Source organism: Myxocyprinus asiaticus, chromosome 35 (genome assembly GCF_019703515.2).
Source record: "Myxocyprinus asiaticus isolate MX2 ecotype Aquarium Trade chromosome 35, UBuf_Myxa_2, whole genome shotgun sequence".
NCBI classification, from domain to species: Eukaryota; Metazoa; Chordata; class Actinopteri; order Cypriniformes; family Catostomidae; genus Myxocyprinus; species Myxocyprinus asiaticus.
Window position 1 is genome coordinate 965,001 of NC_059378.1, and position 19,705 is coordinate 984,705.

At 43.9% G+C, this 19,705-nt stretch overlaps 2 protein-coding genes across 3 annotated transcripts in view; both read left to right on the forward strand.

Moving 5' to 3' along the window:
- LOC127425920 (LIM and senescent cell antigen-like-containing domain protein 1) overlaps positions 1–18,575 on the forward strand; it is a 20,937-nt gene extending 2,362 nt beyond the window's left edge. Inside the window, exons 2-10 of one of the 2 annotated variants that reach the window (XM_051672238.1) lie at positions 6,930–7,089; positions 8,820–8,886; positions 8,979–9,099; positions 9,367–9,516; positions 9,603–9,753; positions 10,838–10,930; positions 11,764–11,812; positions 11,913–11,988; positions 17,245–18,575. In XM_051672238.1, the coding sequence (XP_051528198.1) occupies positions 6,930–7,089; positions 8,820–8,886; positions 8,979–9,099; positions 9,367–9,516; positions 9,603–9,753; positions 10,838–10,930; positions 11,764–11,812; positions 11,913–11,988; positions 17,245–17,359 (982 nt within the window). In that variant the 3' untranslated portion in view covers positions 17,360–18,575. Of the gene's footprint in view, positions 1–6,929; positions 7,090–8,819; positions 8,887–8,978; positions 9,100–9,366; positions 9,517–9,602; positions 9,754–10,837; positions 10,931–11,763; positions 11,813–11,912; positions 11,989–13,015; positions 15,734–17,244 lie in introns of those variants that run through there. The other variant, XM_051672240.1, reaches the window with a different exon arrangement.
- LOC127425923 (uncharacterized) overlaps positions 1–19,705 on the forward strand; it is a 393,067-nt gene that overhangs the window by 56,628 nt on the left and 316,734 nt on the right. The window lies entirely within an intron of this gene.

Here is a 19,705-nt window from a genome sequence, read left to right on the forward strand (position 1 = left end):
CACAGACAGACAGACAGACACCCTCACACAGACAGACAGATACACACCCTCAGACAGACAGACAGACACACACCCTCAGACAGACAGACAGATACACACCCTCAGACAGACAGACAGACACACACCCTCAGACAGACAGACAGACACACACCCTCAGACAGACAGACAGACACACACCGTCAGACAGACACCATCACACAGACAGACAGACACACACCCACAGACAGACAGACACACACCCACAGACAGACAGACACACACCCACAGACAGACAGACACACACAGACAGACAGACACACACAGACAGACAGACAGACACACACCCTCACACAGACAGACAGACAGACACACACCCTCAGACAGACAGACAGACACACACCCTCAGACAGACAGACAGACACACACCCTCAGACAGACAGACAGACACAGTCAGACAGACACCATCACACAGACAGACAGACACACACCCACAGACAGACAGACACACACCCACAGACAGACAGACACACACCCACAGACAGACAGACACACACAGACAGACAGACACAGACAGACAGACAGACACACACCCTCACACAGACAGACAGACAGACACACACCCTCAGACAGACAGACAGACACACACCCTCAGACAGACAGACAGACACACACCCTCAGACAGACAGACAGACACACACCCTCAGACAGACAGACAGACAGACACACACCCTCAGACAGACAGACAGACAGACACACACCCTCAGACAGACAGACAGACAGACAGACAGACACCCTCACACAGTCAGACAGACACCATCACACACACAGACAGACAGACACACACCCACAGACAGACAGACAGACACCCTCACACAGACACACCCACAGACAGACAGACAGACACACACCCACAGACATACACCCTCACACAGTCAGTCAGACACCCTCACACAGTCAGTCAGACACCCTCACACAGTCAGTCAGACACACACCCTCAGACAGACAGACAGACACACACCCACAGACAGACAGACACACACCCTCAGACAGACAGACAGACACACACCCACAGACAGACAGACAGACACACACCCACAGACAGACAGACAGACACACACCCACAGACAGACAGACAGACACACACCCACAGACAGACAGACAGACACCCTCACACAGACAGACAGACAGACACCCTCACACAGACAGACAGACAGACACCCTCACACAGACAGACAGACAGACAGACACCCTCACACAGACAGACAGACAGACACCCTCAGACAGACAGACAGACAGACAGACACCCTCACACAGACAGACAGACACACACACTCTCACACAGACAAACAGACTGACACCCTCACAGACACACACTTCCTCACACAGACAGACAGACAGACACACACCCTCACACAGACAGACAGACACACACCCTCACACAGACAGACAGACACACACCCTCACACAGACAGGCAGACAGACACCCTCACACAGACAGACAGACAGACACCCTCACACAGACAGACAGACAGACACCCTCACACAGACAGACAGACAGACACACACCCTCATACAGACAGACAGACAGACACACACACACACACTCCCTCACACAGACAGACAGACAGACACACACACACACTCCCTCACACAGACAGACAGACACACACACACACACTCCCTCACACAGACAGACAGACACACACACACACACCCTCACACAGACAGACAGACACACACACACCCTCATACAGACAGACACACACACACCCTCACACAGACAGACAGACACACACACACCCTCATACAGACAGACAGACACACACCCTCACACAGACAGACAGACACACACCCTCACACAGACAGACAGACACACACCCTCACACAGACAGACAGACAGACACCCTCACACAGACAGACAGACAGACACACACCCTCATACAGACAGACAGACAGACACACACACACACTCCCTCACACAGACAGACAGACAGACACACACACACACTCCCTCACACAGACAGACAGACACACACACACACTCCCTCACACAGACAGACAGACACACACACACACACCCTCACACAGACAGACAGACACACACACACCCTCACACAGACAGACAGACACACACCCTCACACAGACAGACAGACACACACCCTCACACAGACAGACAGACACACACCCTCACACAGACAGGCAGACAGACACCCTCACACAGACAGACAGACAGACACCCTCACACAGACAGACAGACAGACACCCTCACACAGACAGACAGACAGACACCCTCACACAGACAGACAGACAGACACACACCCTCATACAGACAGACAGACACACACACACACTCCCTCACACAGACAGACAGACACACACACACACTCCCTCACACAGACACACACACACACACACACTCCCTCACACAGACACACAGACACACACACACACTCCCTCACACAGACACACACACACACACACACACTCCCTCACACAGACACACACACACACTCCCTCACACAGACACACACACACACACACTCCCTCACACAGACAGACACACACACACACACTCCCTCACACAGACACACACACACACACTCCCTCACACAGACAGACACACACACACACTCCCTCACACAGACAGACACACACAGACAGACACACTCACACAGACAGACAGACACACAGACACACTCCCTCACACAGACAGACAGACACACACACACACTCCCTCACACAGACAGACAGACACACACACACACACCCTCACACAGACAGACAGACACACACACACCCTCACACAGACAGACAGACACACACCCTCACACAGACAGACAGACAGACACACACCCTCAAACAGACAGACAGACAGACACACACCCTCAAACAGACAGACAGACAGACACACACCCTCAAACAGACAGACAGACACACACACACCCTCACACAGACAGACAGACACACACCCTCACACAGACAGACAGACACACACCCTCACACAGACAGACAGACACACACCCTCACACAGACAGACAGACACACACCCTCACACAGACAGACAGACAGACACCCTCACACAGACAGACAGACAGACACACACCCTCATACAGACAGACAGACACACACACTCCCTCACACAGACAGACAGACAGACACACACACACACTCCCTCACACAGACAGACAGACAGACACACACACACACTCCCTCACACAGACAGACAGACACACACACACACTCCCTCACACAGACAGACAGACACACACACACACACCCTCACACAGACAGACAGACACACACACACCCTCATACAGACAGACAGACACACACCCTCAGACAGACAGACACACACCCTCACACAGACAGACAGACACACACCCTCACACAGACAGACAGACACACACCCTCACACAGACAGACAGACAGACACCCTCACACAGACAGACAGACAGACACCCTCACACAGACAGACAGACAGACACCCTCACACAGACAGACAGACAGACACACACCCTCATACAGACAGACAGACACACACACACACTCCCTCACACAGACAGACACACACACACTCCCTCACACAGACACACACACACACACTCCCTCACACAGACACACACACACACACACACTCCCTCACACAGACACACACACACACACACTCCCTCACACAGACACACACACACACACACTCCCTCACACAGACAGACAGACACACACACACACTCCCTCACACAGACAGACAGACACAGACAGACACACTCACACAGACAGACAGACACAGACAGACACAGACAGACACACTCCCTCACACAGACAGACAGACACAGACAGACACACACACTCCCTCACACAGACAGACAGACACACACACACACACACACACTCCCTCACACAGACAGACACAGACAGACACACACTCTCACACAGACAGACAGACACAGACAGACACACACACTCCCTCACACAGACAGACACAGACACACACACTCACACAGACAGACAGACACAGACAGACACACACACTCCCTCACACAGACAGACAGACACACACACACACACACACACTCCCTCACACAGACAGACACAGACAGACACACACTCTCACACAGACAGACACACACTCTCACACAGACAGACACAGACAGACACACACTCCCTCACACAGACAGACACCCTCACACAGACAGACAGACACACACCCTCACACAGACAGACAGACACACACCCTCACACAGACAGACAGACACACACTCCCTCACACAGACAGACACCCTCACACAGACAGACAGACAGACAGACACCCTCACACAGACAGACAGACAGACAGACAGACACCCACAGACAGACAGACAGACACACACCCTCACACAGACAGACAGACACACACCCTCAGACAGACAGACACACACACCCTCACACACTCACACAGACAGACAGAGACACACACACTCACACAGACAGACAGACAGACACCCTCACACAGTCAGACAGACACCCTCACACCCACAGACAGACAGACACACACCCACAGACAGACAGACACCCTCACACAGACACACCCACAGACAGACAGACACCCTCACACAGACACACCCACAGACAGACAGACAGACACACACCCACAGACAGACAGACACCCTCACACAGTCAGTCAGACACCCTCAGACAGACAGACAGACAGACACCCTCAGACAGACAGACAGACACACACCCACAGACAGACAGACAGACACCCACAGACAGACAGACAGACAGACACCTCACACAGACAGACAGACAGACACCCTCACACAGACAGACAGACAGACAGACACCCTCACACAGACAGACAGACACAGACAGACACACACACTCCCTCACACAGACAGACAGACACCCTCACACAGACAGACAGACACCCTCAGACAGACAGACACACACACTCTCACACATACAGACAGACACACACACTCTCACACATACAGACAGACACACACACACTCACACAGACAGACAGACAGACACCCTCACAGACACACACTCCCTCACACAGACAGACAGACAGACAGACACCCTCATACAGACAGACAGACAGACAGACACCCTCACACAGACAGACACACACCCACAGACAGACAGACACACACACACCCTCACACAGTCAGACAGACACCATCACACAGACAGACAGACAGACAGACAGACACCCTCACACAGACAGACAGACAGACACCCTCACACAGACAGACAGACAGACAGACAGACAGACAGACAGACAGACACACACCCTCATACAGACAGACAGACACACACCCACAGACACCCTCACACAGACAGACAGACAGACACCCTCACACAGTCAGACAGACACCCTCACACAGACACACAGACAGACAGACACACACCCTCATACAGACAGACAGACAGACAGACACACACCCTCATACAGACAGACAGACACCCTCACACAGACAGACAGACAGACAGACACCCTCACACAGACAGACAGACAGACAGACACCCTCACACAGACAGACACACTCCCTCACACAGACAGACAGACAGACACACTCTCTCACACAGACAGACAGACAGACACACACACTCTCTCACACAGTCAGACACACACCCACAGACAGACAGACACCCTCACACAGACAGACACACACCCTCACAGACACACACACCCTCACACACACCCTCATACAGACAGACAGACACACACCCTCATACAGACAGACCCACAGACAGACAGACACACCCACAGACAGACAGACAGACACCCTCACACAGTCAGACACACACCCTCACAGACAGTCAGACACACCCTCACACAGACAGTCACACACCCTCACACAGACAGTCACACACGCTCACACAGACAGACACACACACTCCCTCACACAGACAGACAGACACACACTCCCTCACACAGACAGACAGACACACACTCCCTCACACAGACAGACAGACACACACTCCCTCACACAGACAGACAGACACACACTCCCTCACACAGACAGACAGACACACCCTCACACAGACAGACAGACACACACACACTCACACAGACAGACAGACACCCTCACAGACACACACTCCCTCACACAGACAGACAGACAGACAGACACACACACCCTCACACAGACAGACACACACAGACACTCAAATAGATCATATGTGTGTGTTTAAGAGATGGATGTGGGAATGCTGTTATATGTCAAGTCTTACTGTATGCTTGAATACACAGAACACTGAAGACCTGACAATGCTGTGTGAGGAAGTGGGAGCCATTTAACCATCTATGTGCACGCGCGTCTGTGTGTGTGTGTGTGTGTGTGTGTGTGTGTGAGTGAGAGATGGTGAAATGACTCCCACTTCCTCACACAGCAGTGTCAGGTCTGCAGTGTTCTGTGTATTCTTGCATACAGTAAAACTTGACATATAACTGCATTCCCACATCCATCCAATCTATTTTTAGATGTACACAGACAGAATAGCAGATCTTCTCTGCTCCACTTCACCATATTAGGGAACAAGGCCTTCGAATCACCAACTCATTTCTCTGCTTCGATCCCCTCCCCTAATAGCCACATTGTCTGGGATGTCCTAGAAGAGAAATGTCTCAATGATCACATCTGGTTACCCGTAACGACAAGCTACAGCAGGCTAATCGTGTTTGCGTGTGACGTAAACGTTGGTTTCGGTCAAACGGTGTTGATCGTTCACAGGACAACGTGGGATTTTTGAGTAGAGAAACGGGCTGATTGGCTTGATTACTCTAAAAATCCCTTTTTGGCTGTGTACTTACTTTCCACCATTAAAAAGAAAGCCATAAAATCAATTACAACTTCCACAAAGTGGTGTCTTTGTGTAGTTGTCACATTTGTAGCTTAGATACTGCAGATAATGTTGACTGATATTGCTTTGTTTTTAATATTCATAACTGATCTGTTTCTATCAGCAACATGGCCAATGCCCTGGCAAATGCCTCGTGTGAGCGGTGTAAAAGCGGCTTTGCCCCGGCTGAGAAGATCGTCAATAGCAACGGCGAGCTGTATCACGAGCAGTGCTTCGTCTGTGCCCAGTGTTTCCAGCAGTTTCCCGAAGGACTCTTTTACGAGGTACTCGCATGCAGCATTTCTACTTGAAAATTATGGTTTGCAACGATTCATGTAATAATTGTACTGTACCTCAAAAGCTATTTAAATGCTTTCCTTGTACATTGAATACATGAGAATGTACACAACTTTCAAAAAGTTTATTTATATATTATTTTACAAATATCATGAATTTTTGAGTGAGTTTTTTCAGGGTTACACCAAATGACCCGGACAAAATGTCACTTTTCTTAAAAATGTCAAAATATTGATATTTAGTGATATGACAAAATAAGGGTTTAGAAGGCTCTCTGTTTTATGATTTGTCACATGACAACATGACTTTGATTTGGGGGACAAATGTTTTTCAAATATACATTTTTTTTATTTTATTTATTTTTTTAAGAAATAATAATAAAAAAATGTTCTGCACTACTCATGCCAACAGTTCTTTTTCCAAGAATTTTAGATTTTAATGATTTAAAAAAAAATAATAATAATTTACTGTTTCCGGATGGTTACACCACATGACATTTTTGACTTTAAAGGTGCACTCAGTAACTTTTTGTCTTTGTCATCTTGGGCTTACACTGACACCTAGTGGCTTGGATGCAACATCATTTAAAATCGATAGTTTTCAGTTTCAGGTGCCATTGTAGAAATTTAGTATTCACAGTCAGCCATGACTGGAAGTGTCCAATAACAGGACGGTTACTGAGATTAAGCGAGTAGTATTCGGCTGGTCATGTGATTCTAACATGGCAGCCCCCATGTGTGGATTCGCTACATGTAGAATAAAACCGCTTTTATCCACAATATTCTCAGCGTGTCCACTGTATTTCGCAAGGTGAATTTCCAGTTGGCGAGCGGAAGTGCGATTGGTTGGTGTTTCGTGTGTAGACGGTCTCTGCTTGCTTGCGTGTCATGCGGTTAGATTCTTGCTTTTTATATTTTTTATTTTCTCCCCAATTTGGAATGCCCAATTCCCAATGCGCTCTAAGTCCTCATGGTGGCGTAGTGACTCGCCTCAATCTGGGTGGCGGAGGATGAATCTCAGTTGCCTCCACGTCTGAGACCGTCAATCCGCACTTCTTATCATGTGGCTTGTTGAGTGCATTACCATGGAGACATAGCACATGTGGAGGCTTCACGCTATTCTCCACGACATCCACACACAACCCACCACGTGCCCTACCGAGAGCGAGAACCATATTATAGCGACCACGAGGAGGTTACCCCATGTGACTCTACCCTCCCTAGCAACGGGCCAATTTGGTTGCTTAGGAGACCTGGCTGGAGTCACTCAGCACACCCTGGATTCGAACTCACGACTACAGGTGTGATAATCAGCGTCTTTACTCGCTGAGCTACCCAGACCCCCAGATTCTTGCTTTTAAATATTGTAAGATGTCTTAAAAATTCCCGGACAATGTGTGCAGTTAATGGTTATCCTAATAATCAAGCAAAACTAAAGTTTAGTGTAAAACTAAAATACTTTAATGCTGCGTTAGTGCATAACATAACGATTGTTTACACTTAACTGGACATTCCGCCACATCGCCCGCAAAGCATCATGGGACTCCGGAATATTGTGGATAAGGTTACTGATATGACTGGATTCTTCATTTTAATGTGAGTGCTAATGATTTCCTACATATCATGCAAAATTAATATGAGGTCCAAACATTAGACCTGAAGAATGGTGCTTCTTACAGTTTAAATGATACATTTTTTTTTCTCTCTTCCGTCTGTAGTTTGAGGGGAGGAAATACTGCGAGCATGATTTCCAGATGTTGTTTGCTCCCTGCTGTCACCAGTGCGGTGAGAGAGACACACACATAAACACACAAACAGGTGATGTAATTGACTGTGCTCATTGTGAATTGGTTATTGTGTCTCTCTTTTTCCCACAGGAGAGTTTATAATTGGCCGTGTGATTAAGGCCATGAATAACAGCTGGCACCCTGACTGTTTCTGCTGTAATATCTGTCAGGCGGTGCTTGCCGATGTGGGATTCGTCAAGAATGCTGGCCGGTGAGTTGACGGCCAATCAGGGGTGACCGTCATGTGACTGTCAGACAGGAAATCTAGGAAATCTTTATGAATTCACTTGACTTTTCATTATCTGAAATAGCCAATGGTAGACACTTTTATTCATAGTGAATTGCACGAGCCTGTGACATCAGACATAGCACTGTTACTGTACAAGACAATTACACAAAAATAAACTTCTCACTGTGTCATCCTTTTAAATGAACATGAACCGAGTTTAATTTTCTGTTCTTTGGCTGATGTTTTCAGTCACCTGTGCCGTCCGTGTCATAACCGCGAGAAGGCTCGCGGTCTCGGGAAGTACGTCTGTCAGAAGTGTCACGCCATCATCGAGGAGCAGCCGCTCATTTTCAAAAATGACCCTTACCATCCGGACCACTTCAACTGCAGTAACTGCGGGTCAGTGCGCCACCAATTCATCCCACCATCTGCTGCTGTGTCCGAGTACTGAAAGTGAACTGATATTGTGTACGTGTGCTTTACAGGAAGGAGCTGACTGCTGATGCTCGAGAGCTGAAAGGTGAACTGTACTGCCTCCCCTGCCATGATAAGATGGGTGTGCCAATCTGTGGCGCATGCAGGCGTCCTATCGAAGGCCGTGTGGTTAATGCCATGGGCAAACAGTGGCACGTTGAGGTGTGTGTTTGCATGATAGAAGTCTTAAGTAGATTTCATAGTGTGTGCCGCAATGTTTCTGAATATTTTTTTTCCCTGTTTGCAATAGGGATGCACTGATCGATTGGCCACCGATGTGGCATAACTCGATATTTCGACATTTGCAACTTTGTTTTCTGTCCATGTGATCATGAATGAAATGACCCGTCAAACATCATAATCTCTCTATCGCTTGATTTGACCACTACTGCACTTTATTCTACGCTGTTTACAGGGTTCACACAAGGTCCTTAAAGTGCTTGAATTTATCTGTTAGAAATGTAAGAACTGGAATACCTGGAAAATCTCCTTGTTTTGATGAAAAGTGCTTGAGAGAGCAAGGTGGAGCGACAGAGATGGATAGAGAGAGAATAACTTGCTCGCCGGCTCCCGGACACGCTGTACTAAACCGCTCCTCTGGCGGATGGAACCATTCCTCCCCTTCTTCGGTAGACTGCAGCGGTTCCTCCGTCCCCAGGCGGCCGGTAGCGACCCCTCCGTCCCCAGGCAGATGGCCGCGGCTGCTCCCCTGGTGGATGGCAGCGGCGAGGACTCTGACTGCGTATCCCTCCTCCCTCCTGGGTTCAGCACCAATGTTACGAGTAAAGGACGGGCAAGGAGGAAGCGGGAGCCAGCTAAAAAGTCAACATAAATTTTAATGATAAAACTCAACATAAAACAAACATAAACCAACGCAGACACACATGCAACGCGGCCACATGCGTCTCTCTAAAACTGGCACCTCCGGCTCGTCTTTATCCCCATCCTGGCTGATTAGCCCGATCCAGGGCCGGCCGTGTGTCCTCACACCCTCCTCCTTGTCACAAAAATATTTTGTTTATTTCCAAAATTAACCTGGAAAAGAATCTGCATTTTTGAGCCATGGGTTCCATCAGGAATTTCCATGGCTTCAGTCGTCCCGTGCAGATGCGTGCTTCACATGAAAGCATATTTAGCAATTATAAAGGGCAGAATGCGAGATGAATATAGTTTCCCCACCATTTTCCTTTCTGCTCCTCTGTGTGTGTTTGATCTTTGTAACTGAATGCTGTGTGTGTGTTTGCAGCATTTTGTCTGTGCTAAATGTGAGAAGCCCTTCCTGGGACACCGTCATTATGAGAGGAAAGGTCTGGCGTACTGCGAGACTCACTACAACCAGGTAACGCAGCCAAAGCTAAAAAACGGAAACGTTCTCTACGCAAGTATGTGAACACACGTCTTTATTGCTACACAAGCTCGATTTTCATATGTTGTTGCGTTCTGAAATGTGCAATTCATAATGCAACGCAATGCCAGTTGCAATTTAAGGAGCATATTTAACACTCTTCTTGTACATTCAGTTTTTTCTCTTTTAGGTCAACTCATTCAAAGCAACAGTTTGAAGAGAACTCAGTTAAACTGTTGACATGTTTAAAGCAAGCTACCTGAATATGAACTCTTTCGGTTAATATCACCCCCACTGTTACCGCAACAATGAGGTAAAAATGCACATTAAAGGAATAGATCACCCATAAATGATAATTCTTTCATCATTTACTCATCCTTATGCTGTCTCAAACCCGTACGACTTTCTTTCTTCTGCGTAACGCAAAGATTTTTGGTTTTTGTCCATACAAGTCAATGGGGTCCAAAACTTTCAAGCTCCAAAAAGGACATAAAATTGAAGCTTTTTGGTAAATAAGGGCAGAATTTTTGCTTTGATTCTCACCCTAACCGATCGTATCGCTTCAGAAGACATAGGTTAAACCGCTGGAGTCGTATGGGTTACTTTTATGCTGCCTTTATTTCCTTTTTCTCAGCGAACTATTCCTTTAAGTACTGTATGTACAACTGTACCGCGCACTTGTAATGCACATTCCCCTCTGCATACTTGCGTAGAGTGTGTTTCTGGCCTAATTCTTCCAAAGCCCCTTTTCCTCTAAAAACGCAGTTATTTATTAACATTATGGGTACTGAAGCTTGAATTTTGTAGTGTTTTGTCTTTTTTTGCAGCTCTTTGGTGATGTTTGCTACCATTGCAACCGTGTGATCGAAGGAGATGGTAAATACGTTTACTTCAACAACAATAATATCGGTTTGATGTGCAGTAGTTTTGTCTAAAGGTACTGTTGTTGTGAGTTTTGTGTGTGTTTGTGTTTCAGTGGTGTCGGCTCTGAATAAAGCTTGGTGTGTGAATTGTTTCTCCTGTTCCACGTGTAACACCAAGCTCACCCTTAAGTAAGTGATTTTAGCCACACACACAATCATCTATCATATCTTTGTTATTGTTTTATCTACTATGTGTGCATGCAGGGTTGTCACGATACCAACATTTCAGTAGTCGATACCAAAACCAGTCAAACTTCACAATTCTTTATACAACGGCAAAAATGGATAATATGCTACTGAACACACTCTTTTTGGCCTGTTTAAAAAGCTAAAATATCAATATAAATAATACATTTAAACCACTACATGTGTTTTTCAATTTAGTAAACATTGGTATTAAGTTTTTTGTTTTTTTTTCTCCCCAATTTGGAATGCCCAATTCCCAATGCGCACTAAGTCCTCGTGGTGGCGTAGTGACTCGCCTCAATCCGGGTGGTGGAGGACGAATCTCAGTTGTCTCCGCGTCTGAGACCGTCAATCCACGCATCTTATCACGTGGCTTGTTGAGTGCGTTACTACGGAGACGTAGCGTGTGTGGAGGCTTCACGCTATTCTCTGCGGCATCCACGCACAACTCACCACACACCCCACTGAGAGTGAGAACCTCATTATAGCGACCACGAGGAGGTTACCCCATGTGACTCTACCCTCCCTAGCAACTGGGCCAATTTGGTTGCTAAGGAGACCTGGCTGGAGTCACTCAGCACGCCCTGGATTCAAACTCGCGACTCCAGGGGTGATAGTTGTGTGTGACCATTTAAAAGCGCTTTTGTCAGTCAGTGCACTGGTAAAGTGACATCTTTTTTTATTTTAGTATCGACTTTGTACCAAAGTACTGCTACTTTTGACACCCCTATGTACGTGTCAGTGGATCTGTGCAAAAGTGACTTTCACAGTGTTTTCTCTTGATGTTTTTCTTTGGACCATTAGTAAGCACTCTGTCCTCCTAACTCTTGTATTCTCTATTTCTGTCCCCGCTCTTAATATGGTACCACATCCCATTCCGGTTCCTCTTCCTATTTTTCCATCCACCTTCCTTACTTTTCACTTGTTTCTCCCCTCTCCTCCCTCTTTGTCCCTGACGGTGGCTCTGCAGGGACAGATTTGTGGAGGTGGACCTGAAGCCGGTGTGTAAACACTGTTATGAACGGCTGCCGGAAGACTTGAAGCGTCGCTTGGCGAAACGTGAACGTGACTCTCGCGAACGGCGAAAGAAAGCCACCGCCGTCTGTCTGTAACCTTTGTCTATTTCTCTCTTTTCCTGTTCATGCTCATCTGCTTCACTCGTTCATTGTTATTGGTTAGTGCCTTCAACCTCATTGTTTTTTTCTTTCTTTTCTCTCATTTCGTTTCTTTCTATTTGCTCCAATGTTTTCCCAGGTTAGATTGTCATTTCCTTTGGAAATTGTTTGTTGGTTCCGCATGGTGGTCGTGATCGTCACATAGTTGATGTCATTAACTACGTTTCCATCCAAGGGTTTTTTTGCGACAAAAGGTGTAGGGCATCAAAAAGTTTACCGATATACCTGATGGAAACGCAAATTATCGCTAAAATGTTGACATAATATTTTTCCGTTTAACTCTAGCGCATAAACTCTGTTGATACTTCAAATGTCAAAAACTGGTTTGGAAACACTTTTTGTTGAGAAAATTGGCATTAATGCAAAAATGTAGTGTCACACGACAGAATTTACCCCAATCGTTAGCCTGTGTTAATCATGACGACAAGGTATACGTCCTTGAAAGCCAATTTATTGTACGTGATTATTGATTGATCTTAACGGCATACCTGCACAGATCCGATGCTGCAAACAGATCTGCGTCATGACACTTCCAGGAGTGCCAGCACAAATATTTCGTATCATGCACCGGTCATCGACAAGTGCAAGGAGAACAAATGAATGGCCACTGTTTGCGATTAATTTAATCGCGGTAGACATCCGTTTATTTATTAAAGTTGCTTTTCCACACCATTCAAAATAATAGACGGCAGTCATGGAATAAGCCCACAATACAAAAAAACATAATATCTGTGCACAAAGATGTTTTAAATTAAAAATAACAAGATTTTGAACATTATAAAACATTTAAATATTTTAAATCTAACCCTCTTTACCTCGGATTGCATTTGCTGAGCTTCTTCAGAAAATGTAAATTGCATTATGACGCTAAAATTAATTTTAGATGATAATCAAGTTCAGTTGGTCGTTAAAAGTTGCTGGACAAATATATGGGACATAATGCAGTTGTGATGGCGATGCTTTAGATTAGATGATTGTTCAAAATAGCATATTGAATATCAGGAATGTATCATATGTAAACCCTGATATTACACTGCATCAGTGTTTCTTTAATAGCTGTGCACACATCATATACACATCGATGGAAGGTCCTTATACTAAGACTGAAAGTTTCCCCCACTACTTGGTGCAGTTTGCCAGCTTGAACAGGGCCATGACGATTCGCTTTCGGGTCGGAACCGGTGGCAACCTGCGATAGGTGCAACATCAGGACCAATATTACAGTCCTATCAGAAGAACAACTGTTCCTTTTGATTGCAATTCCTCATCTTCTGATTGCATTTATTTGTGAAATTAAAATGACAGTAAGCTGTCTAATTTCAATGAATTGTCTCAATACTCTCCCCATTTTACAAAGACTTTGGGGGGTAATTAGGGACATCTGAGAGGCGAAAGGTACACAAATTAGCAATAAACACATTTCTGTATGGAAACGGCTTAAGGGCAGATTTATTTTGTGATAAACCAAAACTTATGCGACAGTGTTTTTTTTTTTTTTAAGCATGACGTCATCACGGACACCATTTTTTTTACGCATTTTCACGTTGTCGGTTACAAAACAGCACGAAAAGTGGATGGAAACTAGGTTACTGATATTTTTTTCCATATTGTTGCAACTCCTGACTCCATTACACCCATCTAAAAAAGTAGGCTATTTATTAAAAAACTGTAAGCGCTTAAAGGAATAGTTCACCCAAAAATGATAATTCTCTCATTTACTTTTGCCATCTCAAACTTGTATGACTTTCGTTCTTCTGCGGAACACAAATATAAAAACATATTTTAAAGATATTTTGATGGAGATATGAGGTGTTTTTGTCCACACAATGGGGTCTAAACACTTTCAATCTCCAAAAAGCACAAAGGCATCACAAAGGTAATCCATACGATTCCAGTGGTTTAATCCATGTCTTCTGAAGCGTGTTCAGCACTCTGCACATTTGTCAAGCGTGAGTTCAAATCATGATCATTCCAATGAGACTGTAGATATAAAGATGTATAGTGAAAAGAGTTCTATTTTGATCTGTTTCTCACACAAAACTGATCGTATTGTGTAGACAAACTTTGTTTGAAAAAAGCCTTGTCAAAGTTTAAAAAGAGTTTAAAAGCTTGGAGTTTTATAGATCGATACAGTAGATGGAGATAGATAGATAGCATGTTTTAGCATATAGCTAGGTGTTTCTGCCATGAAGCTAGGCATTGCTTGCATGTTTTAGCATGTACAGTAGCTAGGCACTGCTAGCATATTGCTAGCATGTTTTAGCATGTTGCTAGGTGTTGCTGGCATGTTGCAAGCATGTTTTAGCGTATAGCTAGGCATTGCTAGCATGTTTAAACATGAAGCTAGGTGTTGCTAACATGTTGTTAGGCATTGTTAGTGTGTTTTAGAATGTAGCTAGGCACTGTTCGCATATTGCTAGCATGTTTTAGCATGTAGCTAGACATTGCCTGCATGTTTCAAGCATGTCTAGCATGAAGCTAGGTGTTGTTAGCATGTTTTAACATGAAGCTAGGTGTTGCTGACATGTTGCTTGGCATTGTTAGTGTGTTTTAGAATGTAGCTAGGCATTGCTGGCATGTTGCTAAGCATGTTTAGCATGTAGCTAGGCATTGCTATCATGTTTAACATGGAGCTAGGTGTTGCTAACATGTTGCTAGGCATTGTTAGTGTGTTTTAGAATGTAGCTAGGCACTGTTAGCATATTGCTAGCGTGTTTTAGCATTTAGCTAGACATTGCCTGCATGTTTCAAGCATGTCTAGCATGAAGCTAGGTGTTGTTAGCATGTTTTAACATGAAGCTAGGTGTTGCTAACATGTTGCTAGGCATTGTTAATGTGTTTTAGAATGTAGCTAGGCACTGCTAGCATGTTGCTAAGCATTTTTAGCATGTAGCTAGGCATTGCTAGAATGTTGCAAGTATGTTTAGCATGAAGCTAGGCCTTTATTGCATGTTTTAGCATGTACTGTAGCTAGGCACTGCTAGCATATTGCTAGCATGTTGCAAGCAAATATCTAGGCATTGTTAGCATGTTTAGCATGAAGCTAGGTGTTGCTAGCATGTTTTAACATGAAGCTAGGTGTTGCTAACATGCTGCTAGGCATTGTTAATGTGTATTAGAATGTAGATAGGTGTTGCTAAGCATTTTTAACATGTTTTAACATGTAGCTAGGCACTGCTAGCATGTTGCTAAGCATTTTTAGCATGTTTAGCATGTAGCTAGGCATTGCTATCATATTGCCAGCATGTTTTAGCATGTAGCTAGGCATTGCTAGAATGTTGCAAGTATGTTTAGCATGAAGCTAGGCGTTGCTTGCATGTTTTAGCATGTACTGTAGCTAGGCACTGCTAGCATATTGTTAGCATGTTGCAAGCATGTTGCAAGCATATAGCTAGGCATTGTTAGCATGTTTAACATGAAGCTAGGTGTTGCTAGCATGTTTTAACATGAAGCTAGGTGTTGCTAACATGCTGCTAGCCATTGTTAATGTGTTTTAGAATGTAGATAGGTGTAGCTAAGCATTTTTAGCACGTTTTAACGTAGCTAGGCATTGCTAGCATGTTGTAAGCATGTTTAGCATGAAGCTGGGTATTGTTAGCATGTTTTAACATGAAGCTAGGTGTTCTTGGCATGTTTTAGCATGTAACTTGGTGTTGCTAACATGTAGTTAGGTGTTAGCATGTTTTAGCATGTTGCTAGGTGTTGCTAACATGTAGCTAGGCATTGTTAGCATGTTTTAGCATGTAGCTAGGCATTGCTAGCATGTTGTTAGCAAGTTTTAGCATGTTGCTAGGTGTTGCAAACATGTTTAGCATGAAGCTAGGTGTTGTTAGCATGTTTTAACATGAAGCTAGGTGTTCTTAGCATGTTTTAGAATATAGCTTGGTAAAAACTTAGAAACACATCATATCTTCATCAAAATATCTTCATTTCAATGATCATTTTTGGGTGAACTATTCCTTTTTACAAATTAAGCTCCCCTGTTTCAAGTTCCTAATGCAAAATTATTGGTTGGCGTTTGTAGGAACAAGTTTGTGGAGTTTGACATGAAGCCAGTGTGCAAGAAATGTTATGAGAAGTTTCCTCTGGAGCTGAAGAAGAGACTCAAGAAGCTGGCGGAGACTTTGGGCCGCAAGTAGAGCTCCTCAACCACAGCGTGATCAAGTATTGCATCGATGGTGCTTAAAAGAAAGAACAGAGATCAAACAAAATCTGAACTTGTGTCTTACATGCTTCGTCTTACTTTGTTGTACTACTTTAAATGCCCCGTGTACCCTTCACAATGATGACTGAATGAAGAGAAAAGATGTACCAATTTTTTGCAGTGTGACACAAAGTAGCCCACAGATTTTATTTGGTCTCACACCCGCAAGAGTTCCTGTGTCTTCAATAACCAAAAGCGAATGAATACTTTTATATAGTCTAATGATATCTATACTGTATATGTACTTGCATGTTTGTAGTCACATCCTTTAGAGAGCTTGTGGACTTTCCACACATCATTTGACATCCGTTGCATAACATTTCTTCTTCAACTTTGATGTATTAATCTAAGAGTCCTATTTGATATTTAATGTATGCTCAAGCCTTACATTTTCTGTCTGAGAGGGGATCAAAGTTCATGCCTGATGTAATGAGCATGTAGGAATGCTGGGAAAACCTTAAAACCAAACTCTTCACTCTGGCTTCAATTATTGTGCTTTATTAAAGCCTTTGTTGTGTAGAAATCTGCAGTTTATTACTCCATCTTTATTTCTGCAGAGGTTTATTAATCATGTTGACCATCATAACATTCTTACTTTGTAGTTTTAGGACCTATTTAACTTTCTGGAGGAAAATGGCTTTTATAATCTCCAGATAGAAATGAACTTGTGCCTTGTGTTTTGTTTCGTATGATACATGTAACAAATAACTAAATTTAAACATGATCGGAATACGTTTGGTAAGGATTGATTTCTTTGTTGTCTTTTTAAAATGTCCAACAACACGGCTTTAAATGGATTGTCATAGTGTAATTTCAATTGTCACCTCAATATATACTTTTTAAAAAAAATATTTTGTGTTTTATTATACATTCAGCGATGTGCCACAGTAGTTTTATTTGTTCACTCATTTGCAAAACTGCCCTTTGAAAACTTTTTAAGTTTACAATCAGACATTTCAAGTTATTGAGCAGTTAATTTGGAGCAAAACTACTTTTGTTTTAATTAAATGTATCACCTCTTGTATTCACTGATAGATGCATTTAAGCTGATAATATAACGTGCTTTTTAGCAGATTCTAAATAACAAATATCACTAATCTTCTGTATTAAAAATCAAAGTATATATTAATAAAATATGCACCTCATGTTAATTTCAGATGTCTTCATTGGGTCTTTTGTCCATCTGTACTTAAAGGTGCTGTAAGAAAATTCTGTCCTGCAGGTTCATTCTAGTGAATCGGTTCGTTCAGATGATGCACATATATGAAACTGTCCAAACTGTCCTCTCCTTTTCATATGAAGCATTTGGAAGTCCAATATTAAACAATTATATTGTTTAATTTCACCCAATTGCCATTTAAAAGGCTTGGTAAAACGATTAAAGACTATTTATAATGTTACACACTGCTGTTGGCCATTTTTATTTATTGCACTAGTGTCATTTCCTTATGTCCTCAGAGCAGCGTTTCAAACATCATTGACAAAAAGAAGAGCTAAATCATCTAATTTCATTTTTTTTCTCAATTAAGTGTTTAGTATTACATTCTCTCACTAACATGTATTTATTTGCGGTAAATGTGTCATTTTACCACTAATAGTGGAGTTTTTGTGTGTGTATGTGTCTTGATTATTGTCCACCCTGTTATGTCATGAAACTGTGAGCTTTAATTGAAGATAAATGTTTTGAAAGACGTCACACACTGGAGGTGACATCAGCAATATTATGAGTTATTTGAAGTTCTGTAGTAAGGTTTCTACACCGTCTCAGAGACTGTTTAGTCGATGTGGTAATTGCGCACAGTGTAATAATACTTTTAAACAGTGGCGTAGCCAAGGGTGGACCGGGCCCACCCAAATTAGACCTAGGCCCAAAATTTGGAGAGAAAAAATATGGGCCATCCATTTTATTGAGACCCACCCAAAGGAATTTTCCTGGCCACGCCTTTGCTGTTAAATGTGTATTTGATTCGTTGTCCTTGTGGTCTTGGATACGTGGGTAAAACATCAGGTCAGTTAAAATAACAAATTAGTGAACATAAGAGTTCGATCAGGCAAAAAGATTTAAATCAGTGGTTCTCAACCTTTCTGACTCCAAGGCCCCCTCACTGTCCAAGACAATATTGGAAGGCCCCCTCGCCTGAAACTAGACGTGTCTGATTAAAATGATTAATCATGGATAATTTTTTATTCTAAAAGTTTCAGAAAGAGTCTGTTTATAATTTGTAGGCATACATCTTAAAGTATTTTTTAAATTGTATCCCATTTTCTCCCCAATTTGGAA